The following is a 24,730-nucleotide window of genomic DNA, read 5'->3' as shown; positions in this document are numbered from 1 at the left end:
CTTTTAAGTTAAATTTCTCAGTTTATAAAAATACAATATTCTGACCCTTAATTGATGACATTTTGGGTTTTATAAATTGATACCATATGCTGATTATGATTTGTATTATTATACATCAAATAAATTATAATTATTTGTTGTTAATTGGATGAAGAGTGATCATACTATTGATTGTTTCAACTATATTGAAACTTTTATTATAAAAAATTACCAGACAAATATTATATTTATTATGTATTTATTATTATTTGAAATGAATGAATTTATTACCAATTCTAATTGGGTGCAATAAATAACTCAATATTAAACAACACAAATAAGTATATAAAAAAATGGTTAAATCTTCATAGTAAATACTCCCAAGCTATTTTAAATATAATATTTTTATGAAGACTAAACTAATTAAATATGTTATATCATTTATGACAAAATAAAAAAATAAAAAATAGATGGTATAACATTCAAAGATGGTAAAAGAAGAGTTTCAGAAATCAACCAATCCATCATCAAACCAACTCGCAACTGCTCTGAACAATATATTTATAATTTGTCTTTTATGGAATAAAAAAATTAAATCCACATATAAATTATTATAAATGAAAAAAAAAGAAAAATGTTTGAAAATGGGAAGAATTTGTTGTTACTGTTTGATTTCTCTCCTCTCTCCAGTTCGCACTAGTTAGTTTGACCCACTTCAACATTTTCAACATTAGAGAGAGAGAGAGGGAGAGAAGGAGGGACTCGTTTGCCTTTCTTTTCTTCCCAACTTCCACAGCTTTCTGTTTCTCTCTCTTCCCTTGCACTTTCTTTTTCTTCATTTCAATTCCCAAACACTTCGAATTGCTCTTGTTCTTCTGCTGCACCCAGAGCCATCATAAGGGTTTGCTTCTCTCTCTCTTACATCACTTTTTTTTTTTGGTTCTCTATGAATTCTTTGGTGTTTTTCATCATATATTGTAAGTAATTGCTCATGGAGATCACTTGCTGCGTTAGGATTGCAGTGTAGCGATGGAGTTTGTGGGGAAGGCAGTTAAGAAAGAGGTGAAGGGGTTTGGGATTATTTCGGGAACAGTGAAATCGTACGATTCTGCGTCTGGTTTTTTGGAGATCGTTTACGAAGATGGTGATTCTGAGGAATTGGAGTCTTCTGACGTGGCTTCTCTCTTGCAATTTCAACCGGAGAGTGTCAAGGCTAAGCCTCGAGTTGGTCGGAAACCTAAGAAGCGATGCCGGGTCGAGAGGAAGCGCGATGTTGGAGCAGGTTCAGGTAATGTTAGAGAGAATTTGGTGGCGGAGGGTACTGGTTTTAGGGGGGTTTTGGATGGGGATATTTCTTCTGCTAGTGGTGGGGGTTTGGATTTAGATAGTGGTGTTTTAGAGAGAAAGTTGGATGGTATAGTTGGGAATGGAGGGAATCTTGAGAGCAATGCTAATGGGACTAAGGAGGAAAATGGGGTTAGAGAAACTCTGATAGAGGAAATTAGCTTAGAAGATAGTTTGAACAAGAGTATATCCGGAAATGTTAGTTGTGCTAAAGATGGACTTGATTTGAATGCTGGGCTTAATCTGGATGAGGATTTAAATTTGGATGTGAGTAATGAGGATCGTTTGAAGAGAAGAGATTGCATTGATTTAAATTTGGATGTGAGTAATGAGGATGACGTAGGCCGGGGAGAGGCAATGCAGCGGGAATGTAACTTTGATTTAAATGTGGAGGTAGTATGTGAAGAAGGTAAGGAAACACGGTGTGATGGTGACGGAAATGGACATTCTTTGGTGGATAATGCTTTGTTTGGTAAGATGGGGCTGTCCCAAAAGGAAGACATAAATGTTAATAACAGTTTTGTGGAAGGTGACGGCATTAATGGTAATTTGAATCACGCCTTTGATGCGGTTAAATTGGAGGTAATTCATGTTTCTGCTGATCATCCATCTAAAGAAGGTTCTTTGTGTTTGATTGAGGAAAATGGAGGAGACAGTCGCAAAGAAGACGCAGGGACTATTAATTCTCATCAGATTTCAAGTGCAATTTCTGTTAGGGATTCAGATTTTGGTGAGGCTCAGCTAGTTGATTGTCCTTCTGAAGGTGGTATTGCCATAATTCATGAATATCAAGATGATCCAGGAAGTCCTTGCAAACAAGAAAAATTCCTAGATGTTTCAGAAAGTCCATGCAAACAAGAAAATAGCAGAAGGAAAAGAAGAAAATTAGCAGATAATCCAGGAGCCATGCCAGAGACAGTTTTAAGGAGGAGCTCTCGTCGGGCATCAGCTAGAAAAGGGGTTTCAAGCACCTTAGAAGTGGAAGTGGCTGATGATCCTTTGGTAACCTTGGGAACTGATGTCTTAACAGAAGAAAAACCTCTAATCCTTGTTTCTCAGAAATCTGAGCAATATAACAATGATCTGAGATACAGGCAATGCAACAATCTTCTTCCAAAGCTGCAATTGCCCCCGTCTTCTACAAATTTGAATTTAGATGGTGTTCCTGTTCTTGAACTGTTTTCTATTTATGCCTGTTTAAGATCATTCAGTACTTTGTTATTTTTGAGTCCATTTGAGTTGGAGGATCTTGTGGCTGCACTAAAGTCTGAAATTCCAAGTATATTATTTGACAGCATTCATGTTTCTATTTTGCAAACTCTGAGGAAGCAGTTGGAATACCTTTCCAATGAGGGTTGCCAATCTGCATCCAATTGTCTGAGGTATATTTATTTAATTTTTCTTTCAATCTATTATACTTGTCAATCTGTTTGACCGTCTTATCCTTACCAGTTCTCCATTTTTATATTTTTACCTTAACCAGGAACCTTAACTGGGATTTTTTGGACCTGGTCACATGGCCTATTTTCATGGCAGAGTACCTTCTGATTCATGGCTCGGGATTTAAAACTGGTTTTGATATTAAACATCTAATGTTCAGAACTGATTACTATAGACAACCTGTAACGGTAAAGGTCGAGATTCTCCAGTACCTGTGTGATGATATGATTGAATCAGAAGCCATAAGGTCAGAGCTTAACAGAAGATCTTTGGTTACGGAGACTGATATGGGTTTTGATCAGAATATGTATTTTGACGCATCCAAGAAAAGAAGAGCTGTAATGGATGTGTCTGGTGGCTCCTGCTTGACCGAGGAGAATGTGGATGACACAACTGACTGGAACAGTGACGAATGTTGCCTGTGCAAGATGGATGGTAGTTTAATATGCTGTGACGGATGCCCTGCTGCATTCCATTCACGATGTGTGGGAATTGCCAGTGACAAACTGCCAGAAGGTGACTGGTATTGCCCTGAGTGTGGAATTGGCAAACACAGGGCTTGGATGAAATCACGAAGGTCACTTCGAGGAGCGGACCTATTAGGGATGGATATGGATGGCAGTGTCTATTTCAACAGCTGCAGTTACCTGCTAGTGTAAGTGTAGTTATACCTGTTGGTGTGTCCGCCACATACCTTAGCTTCCTAAACATTATTTCATAAGTAACATAAAATTCTTCTATTGGAAATTGCTGTATGACTTTCTGTTGAACATCTAGGTTGCTTGGTAGCTTGTCCCACAGCTATCCCAATGTATTAGACGAAGATTCATGCAGGACATCTGGTTGACAACATATAGATTGCCTACAGTTTTACTTGTTCTTGTCTATTTGATAATTCTTTTATATCAGAACCGACCTTTTACTAGATGTAGTTTTTCCATTTAAATTTGAAGTGTCCAGAGTTGTTGTCATTGTGAAAATGCAAACCATATCTCACATATCTAAAGTCTAATCTGTCCTGTGCCTGCCTCTTATCGTTTTAGAGTGTTCACACTTTGTTTGAATGCTGAAACCTTTGCAGGTCAAGCTCATCTGAAGCAGGGCCATTGTTCTATTACTACCACCGAAATGATATACACATAGTAATTGAAGCTCTAAAATCTATGGGTCCTTTATATAGAGGCATACTAATGGCTATCTATAAGCATTGGGATATCAAAGCTAACTTGAATGTAGTGGATAGTGTCTTTAATCAAAGTTCCAGCAAGAACATGCAGATGAAGGGAGAATATTCTACTAGGTATACATCTTTGGCACCTTCTACTTCAGAGATATGTTTGGACAATAATCAGGCCAATGGTCAAGGAAAGTTGGATGAAAATTCAACTGTTGACTGTTGTATGCGACTTGGCCAAGAGTTTCCTAAAGTTGGGAACTGCCTAGACTCAACGATCACCATAGAAAGTCCTTGTGTTGCTTCAGATGGATCAGCTGATACCACACAGACGAGAACAGGCACCAACAATGTTCAGACGTGTGGGCTCAATGATTTCAATAGATGTAATGAATCCTTGAATCAGCCAGGAGTACCAGAAAGACACTATCCCGACTGTTCTTTGACATCTTCCAGCTTGGATGCGGGGCATAAAATAAACTTAAGATCTGTAGGTGCTAGCAGTACCCCCTCCCCAGACAGTAAGGATACTTCAGAAGGACCTTGTGGAATTGAATATGTAAACTATTATAGCTTTGCCCGAACAGCTTCATTTGTTGCACAGGAGTTGATGTGTAAGTCGCCTGAGAAAATGAATAAGATTTTTGCAATGTCTGAAGAAGAATTTATTTCAGATCAAACCAAGGTCATTATGAAGAAATCTACTAACTTTTGTTGGCCAAGTATTCCCGAACTGGATGCAGCTGCTCAAAAAGAAAAATGTGGGTGGTGCTTTACTTGCAAAGTTGCTAATGAAGACAGGGATTGTTTGTTTAATTCTGTTGTGAAGCCTGTTTGGGAAGTGTCCAATAGCACTTCGGTTGGGCCTCAACCCAGGAATATCCAGAATGGACATCTTAGAGATATCATATGTCTTATCTTCTCTCTTGAGGTTCGGTTACGTGGGCTTTTATTGGGTCCGTGGCTTAATCTGCATCAAACAAATCTTTGGCATAAAGATCTTTTGAAGACATCTGATTTTCTTCGTGTTAAGCGATTATTGCTTCTTGTAAGGATTTGCTTTCTCTTTGTCAATACTTTTTATTAAACACATGATTACTTAAACTCCTTTATCTCTGTCAAGTTTTGAGATATTAGTATAACTTCATTAAGCTCTTTTCTTTTTACAATCACTAGAAGTCAAGTAAAAACAGAAAACCATTTTTGTTAATTTAGATATCGTTTTAACACAGCCCAAGAGTGTGTTGTTGATATTTTTACTTGAAACGTGCTAAAGGTTTTTTTCCCCTTTTCCTTTGATTTTATTTGATAGATGAAGAACATATAATGTACATTTAGAGAGAGAAGGGTCATAAATCCTCCTAATAAGAATAAAGTGGAAAAAGGTAGAGCCAAATTGGCTCATAGATGCAACAGAGTTGTATCATTCTACATACCAGTAATATCAATTTCCTTTAGTTCAACCTGAGCAGAGCACCATAGAGCTATAAACAGAACCTTTTCTCCTACAAATTTAAGATTGCTTGGTGGCCAGAATTGACTAGTGCTGTATAGGTAATATAACTGACCGACAATAAATAATAAGTATCAGGTGTACAAACCTTATAAACGTGTTCATGTTTCCATAAATGTATCAGAGGTATATCTTTTTACTATTTTCTCACTATTTGCTTTTTGTGCTACCTTTGATTTTATTGAAGCTAAAACTATGATGCTAGCAACAAAAGAAACATGTCTTTTCTGACTTGGCTGGCTGCCTGGCTAACATCGGCTTTTTGTTTTCTGAATACTTTTAGTTAAATGTCTGACACTGTATAATGTTTTATTTGGCAGTTAGAATCCAATTTGCGGCCTTTTGCTCTTTCAGCAGATTGGTTAAAGCATGTGGATTCTGTTCCTACAATGGGGTCCGCTATTCATATTGTGGTTTCACGCACATCTTCCAGGCATGGTATTGCAAAGAAAAGGGCCAGGTATTCAGATACTGAAACCAGTTCATCTTCAAACAGTGCTAGTGGTTTGGGGATGTACTGGTGGAGAGGTGGCAGGCTTTCCCGAAAATTGTTTAATTTGAAGGCTTTGCCTCAGTCCTTGGTTGCCAAGGCTGCTAGACAAGGTCTGCAATTGTTCTCGTTGGTATTCTGTGCATGTTGTGTTAGTAGTAGCCTATTCATTTGAATGGTTATTTTGAATTGATTTAAAATTGTGAAATTCCACAGGTGGGTGTAAGAAGATACCTGGAATTTTATATCTTGAGAATTCAGACTTTGCACGGAGAAGCAGATTTGTTGCCTGGCGAGCAGCTGTTGAGATGTCAACAAGTGCTGAGCAGCTTGCTTTACAGGTATGATTACCTGGCTTGATGAAGACGAAAGTTACTGTGGTGTAAATTGAAGATTTGTTATGTTTTAGCAGAAACAGGGGAAGTACAAATAGGAGATTAGTTATCATCCAAAACAAAGGAAGTAATAAACAAGGAATATAGAGGTTAAAGTCTTTAAGAATGCTACAAAGTTGTCTATTTTTCTTGCGTGACATCCTATGATGCACGGATACAATTTGTGTATCAGATACGACAATTATCCAATGTGGTGGTACCTTTAATTTGAAAATAATAGGTTACAATACGTTAAATATACATAGTGAAAAATATAAAATTTTTCTTAAAAAGATGATAAATTCAACTGCCAGAGGGAATATAATGCTGCCCTCTAAATTTGAAGAGGACCCAAAGCAAACACGTAATAAATCTTTAAATTGTATACACATTATGAGTATCTTTTGTTTGATGTTACACTCTGACCTTTCATAACCAGTATAAGCTGATGAACTTGTCTTGTTTTCTTGTTACCAAATACATTTTAATCTAAGAAGCTATTTATGATTTTCAGGTTAGAGAGCTTTATTCAAACATAAGGTGGCTTGATATTGAGAACAATCATCCTTTATGTGTGTTGGACAAGGAATCTAGAAAATCAGTCAGGCTGTTCAAAAAATCAATTGTACGCAGGAAGTGCACTGAAGGGCAATCTGTGAAATATCTTATTGATTTTGGAAAGAGAAGGGCTATTCCGGATGTTGTTATTAAACATGGCTCTCTGTTGGAACAATCCTCTAGTGAGAGAAAAAAATATTGGCTAGAGGAATCTTATGTTCCAATGCATCTTCTAAAAAATTTTGAGGACAAAAGAATTGTTCGGAAATCCACTGATAAGAAACTTGGAAAAATGCTTGAGATTGGTAAAGTAAACAAGAAAGTTCCTCAAGAAAGGGGATTTTCATATCTGTTTACTAGATTGGAAAGATCTGATTGTCATCAATGCGGGCTCTGCAACAAAGATGTTTCAGTGAGGTATTTGTAGTATTTTTTGTGTTATGACTAGTTCTTGTTGTTACTTTATACATGGGTTATCTTTTCTTTTTGTTAGAATAAAATCAGCTGTTACAGATTTCTATACTTTTGTATTGTAATCTTGTTCATGCTAGTCTTGTTGTAGTTGATTGAAGATGAGACTGTTTTTCAAGTTTACTGATTATCTGTTTTTGTCAGTTAACTAAAAGAAGAAATATTACATAAAAATCTACGAAATTAGTATTCCTTCCCCCAATATCTGCCCAAAATATGACATGAAAGCCATAGTTCAAACTTGGATACTAGTGGTCTATAAGAAATGTATACCTAAGAAATACTTCTTAAGCAACAAATCTAATATTGTCATTATAGAGAGCATGTTAGATTTTCGATAAATAAGAATCGGTAGATGCGTATGTATGATGATATATCAGTTTTTCTATAATAGTATCATTAAATAATGTTATGCACATAGACCAGTACATAATAGTACTGTAGAAGGATAATTTTTTTTTTTGCTAAAGATTAAAATGATAAAAAAATTTATGGACGGGCAAGTTTAATTTTGGTTTGACCTGCCAACTCAGCAAGAATTATTTTTTGAAATATGTGGAGTGTATGAAATCAGCAACAATAGGGATCATTGTAACTTTTATTAAGCATAACATTGGGATATTTTTTTAAGGTTGAGCCATGATAATTTGATTTAATGAGTCATTAGAGGATTGACTGTCATCATTATTGTGCTTTTTTTTTTTCTTTTGATAATTTTTTATTTATTATTATATATGCATTTGCAAGTTTTTCTTTTGTGTGCACTTGTCAATTACACAGAAATCTTCCTATCTTGTTAAGTGCGTAATTTACTCTGTAAAAATATACTCACTAATATATATACTCTTTTAAATGAAATTGGCAGGGATGCTGTGAGGTGCCTCCATTGCAAAGGTGTGTATTTGTTTTCTAATATAGCTTTTTTTCCTCAATAGCTTTTATATTAGATAATAATGTATAACTTATATCTTACTGAATCTGGCACTGTTGTAAAGGTGTTGTCAGGAACTGCTGCCTTAAAATCTTAGAGAATGATTTTTAACATGATTACTATATTTTGAAACACAATTCTTTTTTTTTTTTTTTTCTTTTATTTATGTAGTTTTCTAAAGCCAATTCTTCATAATCTGGTTTTAGTTTAAGCTTTTTCTGTTCTTACTAGTATACCACTTTTTTCTTCTAGTCATAGTCCCTGTAAATTTTTTTGTGATCTATGTAATATTCAAACTTTTGGTCTTTTGTCCTGCTGCAAAATTTCTTTCTTGATTCCATCAGATGATGTTGCCATGTGTCAACTCATTGTTAAAAAAATGCTTATGTGCCAACACCAGATGGAGCAACATAACTATTTCTGAATGGAAAGGATTGAAATAGGGTATTACAGGAATTATATATTATATATATATATATATATATATATATATTTTTTTTTTTTTGTGTGGGAGCTAATAGCAAAAACTTCTGTATTTGCATGAACAAAAAAGTATTTAATCACATTTTTTACAGTAATAGATTTGAAAACCACTTTTTTCCCATCAATGCCATAGATTTTCTACCTTATTGCTGCCACTCCCATCACCATTGCCGATAGTTTCTGAAGTATCAAACTATTTTTATTCTGTGAAATGATTTTAAAAAGTATTTATTGACAAGAATAAAATCATATAGGTTGGATAAAGGCCTGTGATTGGTTTTGTTTCTCTGAATTGCCCTTTCAAGCAAGAGCTTCAAGCATGGAAACTGTCCAAGCCATTCTCTACTTTGTGCTAAAACATTCAACTTACCCATGAAGAGGGATGTTAAGGATTGAACAATTAATCAGTTTCTTGTTGAGTTTTTTGTGTCATGTGAAGAAAGAACACTCATAAAAGCTCAAACCACTAAACAAAGTCTTAGGATTGGTTTCATACCTCTATTGTAAATATTACCATGAATTGATGGAGAAGTATTTTTATGTATGCTATATTCTGGGTTTTACTTGTATGTATCACTTGAATTTCAAAGATGATGTTTTATATATATATATATATATATATATATATATATATATATATATATATATATATATATATATATCTAGAAAACTTGTATTTTACATTTTTTTACATGATTTGTTCAAGACACTTGTGACCCTTTTGTTGTTAATTATGAGTGTCATGAATACTGAGTATTTTTTTCATTTTTCATAATTTATATGTATTTTTTGTATAGTTTCCTAGAAAGTAGACTTTAAACTTAAATAAAACTTTTATATATATATATATATATATATATATATATATATATATTATAATTTGTTCATATTTGTAGTTGATGTAGGATTTTTAACACTCCTTCTCATCGAGTATTGACGTCTCAAGCATGGGAATAAATATTTGTATAGGTCTAACAAACCTCAATAGAAGATCTGAAATCATTTTAGAAGATAAACTTTAAGCTTAACTCAATCTCAAATAATCCTTTTGTAAATTGAAGTTTGCACCCTTTTATGTATTATTAATTCAGTCACATTTCCAGTCGTTGTGAGGTCTATAAAATAGGTCATTATATAAATTCCAAGTACGACTATCATACTATAGCATTTTTTGGGCATGCTGCTATCCGGAATTTGAAACACTCTGGTCTTGATGATGGGTGTCTTAAAATTTCCCATCCTGAGTGATAGGACGGTTTGTTGAGATCTCATTTTTTCTAGGTGTATGGTCAAAACATTTGTTATGATGAATAAGACTACCTTACATCCTAGAAATAGTAATTTTTGTTATGAATGCATGTTTTTTCAAATTTACAGCATATGATAATTATGTGATGGAAGCCAGAAGTTTTTTGTTTTTTTTTTCCTTTTTCACATGAGCAGTAGTCTCTGTGCATGCTTTCACTACGTTTTGATTACTGTTTTATTTTCTTTTGCTATCTTGTGCTTTTCATATTTGAAATTTTTGTTATTTTTCATAAATTGTATCTGCATTTCCATATCTCATTATCATCTTATAATTTTTAGGATATTTCCACAAGAGGCATGTCAGGAAATCAGGTAGCACAACAAATACTGGAAGCACATATTCATGTCACAGATGTCAGGATGGGTTGCATGCAAATACTAATACCAATAAAAGAAAAGTTGGCTCAAAACTGCAGAAGATTCAAGCAAAGAAACGTAAAACTGTGCCTTCAGTTTGTAAGTCAGTAAACCTCAAGGGCAACAAGAAGGCATTGAGTAAGGTACGCCAGGGAAGATCTCGAAACAGTAAGAATATCCAATCAAGTGTACCTCTTCGCCGATCTACTAGAAAGGCCAAATCCCTGTATATGCAAAGTCAAATGAACGGTGGACGTAAAAAAGGAAAGCCTGGTAAAAAGAATGTGGGACGTAAAAAGGGAAAGCAAAGTAAATCCAAGAAGGTGACCTCTCCGGAGTCCAATGAACCTACTGGTGAATATGCAAAGTTAACAGTAACTACACGAGGGACGAGAACAAAGTTCTGTAGCAGTTATTGGCTTAATGGTCTTCGGTTGTCTCGAAAGCCAAATGATGAGCGAGTATTGCTATTTAAAGAGAAGAAGACCATTGTCTCCTCTGAAGACTTTTCTGGCTCTCTTGACTGTCTTAACTGCTGCCTTTGTTGTGGAAATGGATACACCTTGAATTATATTGCGTGTGAAATATGTGGAGGTGACTACTCTTCTCATTTGTGTTTTCTCCTTTTGGGCTCGGGGATGAGTGTGGAAAGAGGCTAATACTTTTAGCAAGTTAAGAAGATAATATCATAAATATCTGTACACGTACCTTTTTAACATTTATCAAAATATATTTTTAACAAACTATGCTAATTATGCAGATTGGTTTCATGGTGATGCTTTTGGGCTTAATGTGGACAATGTCAAACAACTTATTGGATTTAAGTGCCATGTTTGTCTTGATAGAACTGCTCCAATCTGTCCTCATGTGAAAATTAATGCATTTTCTCGTCCTGAAAGCAGTGCTGCAAATGAGTGTGCAGAGGAATTATCTAATCCTGTTTCTCTTCAACCTTTAAGTGAGGTATGTTTCCCTCTTTTAATAATGACTTGTTTTGAACATGGAGAATGAAATGATAAAAGGTCAAATGGACAAACCATGCATATCTTGCGTAATTTTTAAATTTTAAATAAGAAATTTGTCCACTGTTCATGCTCTCACTCAGGTTTCCTGATGTTGGAAAATCTTTATTACTGGTTTGTCTACATCTGTTAAACCTGGACGCGGAGACATTATGCATAAAATGAACATCATGAGAAGAGATATTGTATGAATCGATTATTATTGAGAAAAATAGTGAGTCGAAATACGAAGAGCAACGGATGCTCTTGGCCAAGGAGAGCTAAAAGCAGGAAAGTGGAAAATTTACCGTGCCTGTCCTCCCCTCCCCTCCCCTCCTTAAATTTCTCTGCGTCACAGAATTTACAGATCTATTCCCTCTTTTCTTTAACTAATACCATTTGAGAATAAGCTGTAGGAGGCTTTTTACTAATCAATGTTGTTTAAATTGTAATGGTATATTTGAGAATTTACCAGTCAAAAAAGTCGGTTCAAGGCTTAATGGTTTAATTATAACGGAATTGGTGTTAATAAATGATAAGAATACTTGTAATTAAGTAATTTAAGTAATACATATACATACGGATAATGATATTTAGACGACATTTTTTTGACAATATTTGAACATGGATTACGTGTCAATATGTGATTGATCAAAAATTATTCCACAATAATGTTTATGATTATTATTATTATTGATTATGGAGTAATTTTTAACCAATCACATATTGACATGTAATCAATGTTCAAATGTTGTCAAAAAAATGTTGTCTAAATATCATTATCCCATACATAATAAGATCAACCAAAGATAATATTTTAATTTTTCTTTTTTTATGAAACATCATTTTATGAATGTTTAACATTTAAAAGTTAGTGTTGCAATCATATCATATTGCACGGCCTATGTTTCAAAAATACACAAGTTTCCATTAATAATAACAAGCTCACATTTAAATTAAAAAAGAAAATGATAATTACTTTAGGTTGACTTTTCATTTAAAGAAAAAAATAAAAATATATTAAGCATTTTTTATTAGCCTATTGTGAATTGGTTTTTTACATGGTTTTTTCCCAGGTTTAGACTGGTTTTTCTCGATGTTGTTCAATAATTTATTTGGGTCAAACACTAGATTGATTCATTGGTCAGACGGAGCTGGCATTTAGAACAGTAATAGACCCAGCCTTAGTGGCCATTGTGTTAAATGAATTCTGGTCTGCTAGGTTAGTTGGACCTGAATTCCTATCAGAATGGAAAAAACAGTCTACCATCCAGTGAATTATTGATTTTAAGATCTTTTAAAAAATTGGATAGGTCATTGTAATAGCTTAGGTAGTGGTTCAAGCTGTTGTATTTGAATGATATTTTACTTAATACACTTAATCAATAAATGCAACTTTATAATGTTGAAATTAAATTTCACTTAAATGTCATAATTTAGCATATAATTTTCAAAATTAAACATGAAACTAATCAATGTTATTATTTAAGTTCAATTACACAATAATATTTATCAGCTACTGCAATTAAAAGTATACAAATATAATAATAGTTACCTATCAATATAATGTTGGTCATCAGTTCACCAATATCGTAATAGAGTTTCGTAATATTTAAAATATTTTTTCCACCAAACAGTTAAAGTCTGTTTTTGGCCCGATTTGCTCTCTTTTGGACCCTGGTTCAATGAATTTTATACTAGTTCTCTATACAAGATTGGTTTTCTGGGTTAAATGAACCACTCTAGTGACCAGTTCAACTCGTTGAATCTGATTTTGACAGACATTTATTGCTACATCTTTTAAAGAATTTGAAATCTCAGTTTTTAACAGTCAGAATATCAGACGAGAGTTATAAAAGTTCTATCATTGACCGTGGATCACAATTAAACTATTTATTTATTTATGTTAGATGTATTATCTTTATTTTATATTTATCTTATTTTTTATATTTTATTTTTTTATCTTTTATAATAGAAAAAATATGGATCAAGTTTAAAATACAAATAAGAAATAATAATAAATTAACTAAAAATAAAAGATAAATATAAAATAAAGACAATATATCTAATAATCTACAAAGTAATAGGTGATGCCTCCTATTATTTTGATATTTTTGTGACAATTTATTTTTTTTGGTATATTTGTTTGTAAATAATACTAAACTTTTGGTAAGCATTTTGTCCTTTGTGACTAATATAGTGTGCTTCTTTATGTATTCTTCAGTTGCAGGCAACTCTCTCTCCCCTCAAATAATTGGGCAGTTACTTTAATAAAAATTAAGTCCTGTCCTTGGAATAAATTTTAGTTAATGGATGTCGTCAAATTTCACGTCATAATGTGTACACTGTCCATAACATCTACATTATTGTTTTTATAATTCCCCTTTTTTGAGAAGATGACATAAAACCTTTCTGTGGTTTTTATATTAGTTTTGTAATAAATGGTTGAAAGCGGAAGTTTCACTTGTCATTGCAGATCCCATGCAATTAAATACCGTTGGCAGTCATGGATGAAATCTTCACTGTGCTGGGGTTATGGTACAATTGTTTTTGTGGGAAGATTCATATATTGATACAGCTAGTTAGTTAGATAAATGGGTTTACAGAAACTGGGTTCAGATTCTTCGAGGATTGCTTTTTCTTCTTTAATATGAGGGATCTTTTGGGTTAAGCTGAAAATGTTGCATACAGTAGTTGGTGAGGAGCCTTCTAGTGTAACAATTGAATCAGCAAGTGAGAAGTGGTATTACCCTTGCCCTTTCAAAATAAAATTTCTGGTAGTTATAACGAAGAATTTCTAGTCTTAAGGTTGTGTTCGATTTCTTAACTTATATGCTTAGAAACAAAGTTTTCTGTGATTCTGTGGTATCCTATAGACAAGTTACATGATCTCCTGCGAGTGTCCTATTCAATTGGTTGTTGTACATTGGCCAACTTTTTATGTTTCTATTGTTTGTTAAGTGACCTAATCCTACTAAACAAAAGGATTTTTATGTTTGATACAACTCAGTATCTGCAAGATTCTTATGCTTACTTATCTTCATTGCAGGTTTGATGATCTGCACTGAAAAAAGTCATGGCAGGACTTCAGATGCCAGCTTCTTGTATGGTTGTTTTTCTTTTCCTGCAGGGTCTGGTGGCAAATGATTATTTTAATATAAAAAGAATTGTCCTTAGACAGGTTCAGTGTAGGAGAATGATCGAATGCGTTGATCAAGCTTCTGCTCAATTGCCTTCTATTTTAACGAACGGTTGTGGAAATGGAAAGATGAATAACGAAAGAAGCATGTAGCTGAAGATGACTGTAATCTGGACATAGTAGAGTTCATACATCAATTGCATTCATGATTGTTATTCTAACCCATCAACATTCATTGTAGCATTCTTTAATGTAGGGTCTTGTCTTCATCTTCACTTGAACTGATTTCACTAATGTCTTGTCAAACTCTTTTAAAGGAATGGAGTATATAAATCATAGAAGATCTCAGTATAGATTATATTGATCGTGGCAGATAGTAAATAGAATCTTGCTCTGTAAAGATTTCTCTGCTGGTTTTGTTGTTCGTTGTCTTGGTGAAAATTGAAGCATTGGAGAAAGGGGGAGTTCTTTTCGCCTTCTTCTTCACCGGAGTTCTACAGGGATAGATTAACATGCTGATTCCGAAATACCCTTTATACAATTTTACTTGTAGTTTTAACTAAACACTAATGTTTGTTTGTTTGTTAATTTTGGAATGAATTGATAGGTTAAATCTGTTAATAAATTGTTATTCTTACATGCTTGTTGTAAACTATGTCTGTATTATAAATTGAGTCTTTGCTTCCTAACACGTTGATAAAGAACCATTAAAACAAATTACCTGTTCTACTGTTGGCTTAAAAATCGCTTTATGTTGCATTGGTACGTGGCTCTATGAATTTGAATTTATAGAATTTATCATCATTTCTAAAAGAAATAAATTATGTTCCTACTAAAACATTCACTTTTCATATCCAAATTTTAATTTGTCCGTTGATCCATATGAATTGTAATTCTACTTTATTCTTTTCATATTTAAATTTGGTTATGTAGGCTCTTGGGTCTATAATGTTTGAGTGTGACACTTAACATATAAAAATTCAAGCATGGCTGCTTGTGTAACTTTACAAAAAAAAAAAAAAGTCTAGCTCTTCTAATATTATTGTATTTAAAAGATTACTTAAACATGTGATAAATAGTATTAATTTTCATAGTAACTATTTATTTTTAGAAAAATAATTCCCACTCATAATTAAGAAAAAAAACTACCTATACAATAAAAAGAATTACATATAGCAAAACGATACAAATTATTTATTTTATAATTACTTTTTTTTTTATGTTTTCTTTTCTATATTCTTAATATATAGCATTAGAAAAAGTTTTTTTAACATTTTTTATAAATAACTTGTAATGGTCCGTTTCAAATGTTGTTTAGAAAATAAATTTAAACAAATCAATAAAATAATAGTACATGTCTTACTGTGAAAAATTGTTAAAAGAAATTGTTATCCACAATTTTTCTTTTAAGGATTTTTTTTGTCTACACAATTCTTTACTATTTTATTCTTCTAACTGATATTTTAAATTCAATTATTTACCCAAAATTAACAATAAAATTATAGAAATTATTTATTTTATAATTATTTTTATGAATTTTTTCATTTTATTAATTTTTTATTTTAATAATTATTACTACAGTAATAAATTTTTTATTTTTTAAATTGATAAAAAAGAAAGTTTACAAGCACGCGTAATATTGCTTTGGAAATAGCGAGAAAAAAAAAAAAAAACTAAAATCACTTCTTGCTTGATTTTGGTGACCATACAAGAAAGCTTGGAAGAGAAAAAAAGTTTTATATGAACTAAAGCAAACAAATCAGTGTATTTTCCCTTTCTTTGTCTCCTTTTTAGTCAACATTACATTATTATAGATTTGTCTGCACCAAACAATCAATTTCAATTATGATAATATATATCTTCCCTTTCAAAAAATTATATATAAAGAATGTGTCATAAAAAGATTTAAATGTGGACCCAAAAGGAAAACAAAGTAGGGTTTAGTTAGAACTAGCCGTTGTGTTCTGATCTTTTGTGCCACACAACGTTTAAATTTGAACTACTGAACTATTGTGCATGTAGTAGGGTTTGGTGAAATCCCCAACGGCTAGTACAACCTTTAAAGTCGCACTTTTTCTCATTCAGTAGTCATCACAACTTCTTCTTCTCATAACCCTTTGCAAGAAGGAAGATTCATATTGAGAACACTGCTATCTCTGTCTTCCTTCATCTTCTTCTTTCTGCAAATCAAGGGTTATTTATTCTTTTCATTCATTCCATTCTCTCAATATGGCTACTAACACCATTCATGGCAACAATGAATCTGCTCAACCCAACAACATTGCTTCCTCAAAGCAGCCTCTTCCTCCTGCCAAGACAGTTGATTCTCAATCTGTTCTCAGAAGGTTCTTTTTTATTCTTCTTTTTTTTTCTCTCTTTTGTTATGTTACTGTTTAGAATATACCTTCAATTTCTTCTTGTACTGTTCTCTAGTGAGTATCAAACAGATTCATAAGTAATCTTTCAAGAATTAAAATTCATGGCAAGTAACCCATCAAACTGATACAGAATGTTGATAAAATATTCCAACTTGGAGACTAATCAGATAGATGTCCAATACTCAGAATTATGTATTTGATTAATTTAATTACTCTAGAATTATTGTATAGGAGGTAGAGTAGTATTTGAGAGATCAAGTTGATGTTTTGTTCCATTGCCTTTACTCTTTATGATCTAATGCTTTTTTTGTTTTGTGTTATTAAACAGGCTGCAATCTGAATTGATGGCTTTGATGGTAAGAAAAACACAGACACACATAAAATTGAGTGATTTGAATGTTGAGAAAATGTCCGATTGATCTTTGGTTTTGTGGGTTAATTGTGTTAGATGAGTGGAGATTCTGGGATATCTGCATTTCCTGAAGAGGACAACATATTTTTCTGGAAAGGAACAATCAGTGGAAGCAAAGATACTGTGTTTGAAGGCACAGAGTATAAGCTGTCTCTCTCTTTTCCCAATGACTACCCTTTTAAGCCTCCAAAAGTCAAGTTTGAAACAACCTGCTTTCACCCCAATGTTGATGTTCATGGCAATATATGCTTAGACATACTCCAGGTGATTTGATGTGATGTGACATTTTGTAACTAAGACCAAACAATAATTGTGTTCTTGAATTGCCATTATATTTTGATGTGTGTTTTTTATTGTTTTACTTTGCTTATGTAGGATAAATGGTCATCTGCATATGATGTCAGAACAATTCTTATATCCATCCAAAGTCTGCTTGGAGGTAACTTGAGAAGTCTCTTAATGGTTAATGCTTACTCATATTATTGTTTTTATTTTTCTTCTTCTAACTTTTGTTTTTGTTAAACTTAGAGCCAAACATTAGTTCACCACTGAACCCACAAGCAGCACAGCTATGGAGCAATCAAGAAGGTGACAACATTGATATCTATATTTGAAACTTTTAACTTTTGAGGATTTTGCATGTCTCTAATAAAAGTTTGTTTGTGTTGTGATGTGTTGTGTTGTACAGAATACAGGAAGACGGTTGAGAAGTTGTACAAATCTGCAAATTGATGAATCTAGTGGGAGAAAAGATGAAGCCACAGTTGTTCTTTTAGGTGTCCTTTTCTGAGGAGCCTGTTTTTATATTTTTATCATTTACCAATCATTGTATGTTCCTTTCTTTTCTTTACAATCAAAGGTTAAAAGGTTTTGTTATTTGTGAATGTTCTTCTTCTGTGTGATCATACTCTTGATATTCATTCGACAACAACTGCTACAATTCAATTAATTAAGTTTAGTGAAGAAAACACATTCTGTGGCAATTCTGTTAATCAAATTAGGATTTTGGTTTGGATTGTGTGTAGAGGTTTATACTTATAAAATATACTAGAATCTCTTAGCTGCTCTTATGCTTATAAATTGAATAGCATTTATATCAATAAGTGCTTTCATGTCATACCATATTTTAGAATTTATACTTCAGGAACTTTCCTCGAAAGAAAATAAAATAAAAATAAGTCTAGACAAGTTGTTCCAAATATAACATTGATTATAATATTTTAGAAGGAAAAATAAACTTAAAATAAGCCTAGACAAGTTCTTCCAAATTTCACGTCCTACAAATTATTATTATAATATTTCAGAAACTGTCATTTCTAAAATTTCAGAAAGTTACCGAAAACAAAAGTATTGTGCTTGTGATAATAATTATTTTGAAGCTGTTAATTAGAAAGAAAAATATTTATATATATAACAATAGTAAAAGAAAAAGTACTTTTACAAATATAAATTACATTTGAAATATATAAATTGAAAATATAAGTACTTTTACAAATATAGAAGGGAAGACAATGCTTGCAAAATCGATTTTTCTAACTCAACAACTACTATTCAATAGCTTTGTAACATAATTTCATTTATATAACTTAATAGCAAAATATAAAGTGGATATGGACTTTCTATACCGTGGTTAATGCTCATAAAATTGGATTCTCTGATTATCAAATTATTTTAAAACCACTCGTAATAATTTCAGAAGCTGCATTATGGCAAGCTAGAGCAGAGGCAACATAGTAATAAATGCAAATCCTTTTGGTGAATTTCATAACATAAGAAACATAACTTATTTGTATATTTAATAAACAAATTCTTGAAAAATTAAAGTCTATTTAATAAACAAACATTTCCAAACACTCCCTAAGCCATTAATCATCTAATAATAAACAATTGACAAGAATAATACTAATAACCATCTTAACAAAGAATAGACAGAACCTTCCTTTACACAGATTTAAAAGAGGGAAAATTTTCTTTCTGATTTACAGAATTATATGTATACATATAGATTATATATGTATATACTTATAGCAACTCCTACTGTATCCACATCATAGGAATGAATGCGAGGCAGCAAGCAGCGCTGCTCCAACGCCTGATCCATCTTCAGTGACCTTAAGAATTACATGCTTGGCAATATCTTCCCCCAATATTTCGTTCAAAGCTTCATGCAAATACTCCCTAAACAATGTATAGCTAGAATATAAGCCTCCTTCAATTGCAACAACTGTTCTTTTCATTTTCACATCACTTCTACGTCCACTTGTGATGCCACCACTTCCATCTCTACCAATCTTCTTCAAGATACCAACAATACCAGCAGCTGCCAATCGTGCAGCTCTGCGAGTCACCACATCACAAACCTTCACCACAACTTTTCTTAACTTCAGAGGAACATCAGGAATCTGAGACCGCACAGCCCAACCATATGGAATGATTGTTAGATTTAGAGGGTTTTTGAGGACAAAATATATGCTGTCATGTCAGATTTGTTTACCTCAAGGATGTCTCTGAGGATTCTTGCTACTTCTCTCAAGTCGGGAGAATCATCCTCGTGCATAGCAGCCATCATAGGAGTCCTGAAATAGCACAAGGAACATTTAAAGTTGTCAATGTGAAGTCCGTTCCAGAAATGAAAACGAAACTTGAGAATGTTGAATTGATCCCTCCACCTCTGCGATAATATATAGCAAATTCACTTTTCTAGTTTATATAATAGATCAACCAGAGGACTTGTCAGAAAATTTATGATTGGGAGAAGAAAAATAAAAGAATAATTGATTAACCACTTATCAAGAGCGTAGAGTTAGTTGATCGAGCAAAGATGGATACGATACACACCTCAGCGTAAAGGGCATATTAAGCTTGGAAGAAACATGTCCAAACATATCTGACTCCAGCGACATCCTTAAAATGACTCTCCTCACAATGTCACCAAGATACATTCCTGATATCATTTTCTCAAAACCCTACATCAAGATTACCAAAATCTTTTGAGTATCTTGAATCAAGCAAGAGGATTCATGAGCAGCAGAACCAACCTGATCATTTGGATTAGGGCTTTCGGAGTCTAAATCAATATCATATGATGTTCTTGGTAAATGAGATGACCAAAAATTTCCCCATTCCATATTTACAACCTAATAAACGAAACGAGTTATAATAAGTACAAAACAATAAAAGAAAGTGAAAATGAAAAGCAAAAGTAATACCATATATCCTGATGAAAGAATTATATAAGTACAAAACAATAAATGAAAGTGAAAATAAAAAACAAGAGTAATACCATGTATCCTGATGATGTAAGATGACCTTGACACTTTATAATAGCATCAACCCGTTCCAAATAGCAAGCATTGGTACCGGTGCCAATTATTACGGAAGCAACTGTATCTGAGTCATGATAATGTCCAAGAGCCAGTGTTCCCACAGTATCATTGACCTGATCAATATAAACACAAAATCATATTCCAAATAATGCATCGAAGACAAAAGGGTTCATTATATGACAGTGCACACTTATAAATTTTAGGGACTTAAAAACCATCTCTAAATTAAAACACAACATGGGGAAACCTATTTCGTTCATTACCATAAAAAAGTGAATTTATAGTAAGCAGAACACATAAAGGCAATAACCCCATTTATATGAAATAATATATGGTTAACTCGTCACCAAAAAAGTCATCCAGGAATACGTCGGTAAAACCTCCAAAAGAGTGGCAGCATAGATATTAAGATAATGGTTAATAGTTAAAAAAAATCAGGTATCATATAAGAACATAAAGTACATCCTAGAACAATCTAATTTATCAAAGGAAGAAGTGATATGGGAAATTGACCCAACTTGAGTAAGAGTGACAAAAAGGATGAAACAGATTTTTGGTGGTATAAACCCGATTTAAAATGATCATTATCAGGACAAAGAAAGACTTCCTTACCAAGGCAGCAACCCGCACGTCTAGTCCCGTTCGTATCAATGCTTCCTGCAAACAAGCAGGAACATCTACTCCTACCTGAGGTAAACAGTTTTTGCACAAAGTATTTGTTAAATTACTCAAATCTTTTCGATAATTACTTCACTATACTGAAAGACCAAGTGTAACTTGAATGATTTAACCTATCTATTTTGTAACTTGTGAAAGACGAAGTACACAAACAATAACCGATACTACTTAAAAAAAAAAAGAAAAAAGAAAAAAAAAAGAGGGTACTTCAGATCTAAAAGTAAATGCGACGATATAAATAAAAGGTACTACAAAATTAAGTCCCTCTTCTTTTAATAAACAAACCCGATTCGCCATCTAAGTTAATTATAAAGTAACAAAGCCTAGACAAAGTTAGTGATCAAGTTCTACCGTGAATAATAAACATAAAACCCTTCTTTTCATAATGTTTAAATAGAAGCTTCTCATATTGAAATTGCTTGAAAGCCGAAGGACTGACCATATCTACAATGGAAAAACCTTTTGTCCATTTAATTAAAATGCCTGAAGAAACTGACGTTTGTTTCACAGGGAAAGAAAATGTGAATCCAAGTTCCCTTCTTCTGTCCATTGAAAGCTCAGAACCGTCTCCTTCTTTCTCGATGAATTCCTTTAAAGATGAAGCAATGAAATCAAAGAGATCCTGCATGAAGAAAAATCAATTACATTCTACTACATTAAAAGAACCCCCTCCCCCAAAGAGAAAAGAGAAAGCCAGAGAAACATCACAAGGGTAGAAGATTATGTCACCTTGCTTGTGCTGGTCAGTAGATGTTGAGGGATGGCTTGTCGCTCTACTTCATGTTCCAAAACAGAGGATAGCTGATCGTGTAAATGAACCCGCAAAACCCTAAAATTTGTACCCCCAAGATCTAGTGCATAATATGTCCCTTTCTCAGTCCTGATCAAAGAATAATATGAATATAACATATCAGTATTTAATCCATGCAATCATCAAACATGTATGTGGATACAGACAAATATAGTAATCAACACTAAATGTCTAAATCAGTTAAAAAGTCATGATCAAACATGTTGATAACATGTAAACATCACCTTTTCTAACTAAATAAAATGATAGCGGAAAAAGTAAACACGTAAACATCACCTTCTCTAACTAAATAAATGAAAACAAAGAGGAGCACTTGAATGCTCATAGCACCATTTCTAGATTCCATGGGTAAATCTTGACCCAGACTTCTAGTAATGCACAAGAACTTAGGAACCATTTCCAAAATTTTAAAATCATGCCACAATATGAACTGAAAACCTGAGTTGGCCTATTATAAAATTATAAGAAAGAATTGCCGAAGAATAAGTCCAAAAGTTAAAAGTAAAAATGGGTCATAATATACTAGCAATGTCAAAGGATACTAATAACACAGAAGTCAGGGAGGGAGACATTAACAAATGTTAATATTTCAAAACGATATACAATGAAATATATACATACACACACACACACACATATATATATATATATATATATATATATAAAATAAAAATAAAAATATTTAGCCCCTAAAAATATGGTATCTTTCAATTAATTGTGTTTCACCCAATGAAATTATAAATAATATTTTCTTTCTCTCCCCAACTAAAAAAATACATGATTTTAGTTTGAAGACAAACTGTGTTTACAAAAGTGATGAAATATCGCTGCCAGAATTTTTGAGAATTTCCATCTCCATCTTATAGTTCTAGATACTAAAGTCGCACTTTTAAAATTCTGACAAATTAAAATAATTCTTTCAAGTTGGCGACAAAAGCCAACTTGTTCCAAATTTTTTATTTTGGTATTTATACAAAATTTATCTCTTTTAACTACCTACATTCAACAAAATAACGAAATTTTAATTTCTTGTTACTCATGTTTTTATTTTAGTTGAGGAAAGATGAAAAATACATTATTTTATTAAATATAAGGATTAAAAACAAATAAAAAATTATAATACAAAGACATATTTAACCTAAAAAAGAATTGATAATTTTTAGCACTAAATTGAAATAATAATGCTACAGTAGGAGAAATTAGCAATGATGATAATAATAACAAAAGACAGGAAAGGAACCCGAAAACATTCTACTATTGTAGAAGTGTACATGCTCCAATCAAACATTGACAAGTTAACAAAACCATTCCCAGTGGCACAAAGAAAACATGAGAAAGCGAGTGCGTGCGATTGAATGAGAATGATGCAGAAAGGAATTAACGATTAGATTACCCATCAGGGAGATTATGAACATAGGTGAGAAGCATTTTGAGCTTTGAACCACCTTCTGAAGCCAACCCTGCGTGCATCTCAACCGCCATAGCATCCACCACTTGCCTCAGCCTCTCAACAGAACTTTCACACCCTTCCTCAACCTCCCTCAACACTCTCACCACTCTCTTCCACTTCCCCCTGCTCCTCATTCTCCCTCCAACCACCACCGCCGCCACCGCACACGCAACCGTCGCCAAACCCACCGTTACTCCCACCACCACTCTCCCCATTCCCCCTGATCAAATCAAACCAAACTACATCCCACCAAACGTCGCCGTTTCCACACGCACGTCGTCTGCCTATCCTCCACCTAATCGAAACAAACCAAGTCAAGCTCCGCAGCTGATAGCATTACGCTCCAGCAACCAGACGCCGGCGACGGTTACCGGAAAAGTGGAGAATGAATGAATGGAAAAAAAGAGAGAGAAGAAAGAAAGAGAAGAGAGACGCGGCGGCTTCGCAGCACTATTTAAGCAATTAGAATGAACACATGTGGCAACGAAATGACATATTTGTCCTTGATTCCTTGCAAAATTTCGGATTTCTCCTCCAAACTCTTCTTTCCAACTTTGACTTCCGCTCTGGCCTGTGTCTTTCCCATTCGCTTTTCTTTTCTTTTTTAAATAATCATCATTACAAAAATAATCCAGTCATATTTAACTTAAAAAGACAAAATAATTTAAATTACTGCTTTAATATGATATTAATGATTATTAATGACCACTCAAAACAAATAGTAAATATTCACGCGGTAATTACATTACTACATTTAATAATTGCCATCTGATATAGTTAACATTCAATAATTTCTTAAATGTCTCATATTTTTAAAATATTTACAGAAATTTCTCTTAAAAAAAATATACTATAATGTAGCAAATATGTTGATGCAAGATTTTTAAATACTCAGGAGATTTTTAAGCATAAAAAAATACAAAAATTAAGAAATATTTCTGATAGCTTCGCAAAGCATCAAATATAATTAACGTAATATCGTTAAAAGAAATAATTGACGTAATTTACTTGTAATAATCAGATATGAATGAGAAAAGTCGGTAATGAAGAAAGACAAAAGCTAAGTAATATCTTTCATTCAAAGGTTAAAGAAAAAAATTAAACATTGATATT

General features: G+C 32.9%; 3 protein-coding genes across 6 annotated transcripts; 2 read left to right on the top strand and 1 right to left on the bottom strand.

Annotated features, from left to right (window-relative positions):
• Window positions 1-658: 658 nt before the first annotated feature.
• On the top strand, window positions 659-15,289 carry LOC106755954 (DDT domain-containing protein PTM). 4 transcript variants are annotated; one of them, XR_001375430.2, is made up of 12 exons: window positions 659-880; window positions 1,002-2,705; window positions 2,807-3,418; window positions 3,845-4,985; window positions 5,771-6,053; window positions 6,157-6,281; window positions 6,829-7,289; window positions 8,209-8,237; window positions 10,345-11,016; window positions 11,183-11,385; window positions 13,900-14,166; window positions 14,473-15,289. XR_001375430.2 is itself a non-coding variant. In XM_022777512.1 (12 exons), the coding sequence occupies exons 2-11, from the start codon at window positions 1,009-1,011 to the stop codon at window positions 13,912-13,914; spliced, it is 5,238 nt and encodes a 1,745-aa protein (XP_022633233.1). In that variant the 5' UTR covers window positions 659-880; window positions 994-1,008; the 3' UTR covers window positions 13,915-13,961; window positions 14,473-15,289. The 4 variants fall into 4 exon arrangements, 2 of the variants coding, with proteins under 2 accessions (XP_022633233.1, XP_022633237.1); XR_001375431.2 differs by having other exon boundaries at window positions 994-2,705; XM_022777512.1 differs by having other exon boundaries at window positions 994-2,705; window positions 13,900-13,961.
• A 1,310-nt stretch (window positions 15,290-16,599) lies between these two features.
• LOC106755578 (ubiquitin-conjugating enzyme E2 20) lies at window positions 16,600-18,236 on the top strand. Its single transcript, XM_014637753.2, has 6 exons — window positions 16,600-16,907; window positions 17,269-17,296; window positions 17,389-17,616; window positions 17,728-17,791; window positions 17,881-17,940; window positions 18,041-18,236. Exons 1-6 carry the CDS (start codon window positions 16,792-16,794, stop codon window positions 18,082-18,084), a joined length of 540 nt encoding a protein of 179 aa, XP_014493239.1. The 5' UTR covers window positions 16,600-16,791; the 3' UTR covers window positions 18,085-18,236.
• A 940-nt stretch (window positions 18,237-19,176) lies between these two features.
• Window positions 19,177-24,035, bottom strand: LOC106755003 (hexokinase-3). The gene is made up of 9 exons (XM_014637096.2): window positions 23,561-24,035; window positions 22,086-22,236; window positions 21,796-21,978; window positions 21,291-21,365; window positions 20,636-20,791; window positions 20,391-20,489; window positions 20,191-20,318; window positions 19,847-19,928; window positions 19,177-19,754 (listed from the first exon to the last, which is right to left on the bottom strand). The coding sequence occupies exons 1-9, from the start codon at window positions 23,830-23,832 to the stop codon at window positions 19,401-19,403; spliced, it is 1,500 nt and encodes a 499-aa protein (XP_014492582.1). The 5' UTR covers window positions 23,833-24,035; the 3' UTR covers window positions 19,177-19,400.
• Between the last annotated feature and the right edge of the window lie 695 nt (window positions 24,036-24,730).

This window comes from Vigna radiata, chromosome 2 (assembly GCF_000741045.1).
Source record: "Vigna radiata var. radiata cultivar VC1973A chromosome 2, Vradiata_ver6, whole genome shotgun sequence".
NCBI lineage: Eukaryota > Viridiplantae > Streptophyta > Magnoliopsida > Fabales > Fabaceae > Vigna > Vigna radiata.
The sequence above is the reverse complement of the archived record's forward strand: the minus strand, read 5'-3'. Positions and strand labels throughout refer to the sequence as shown.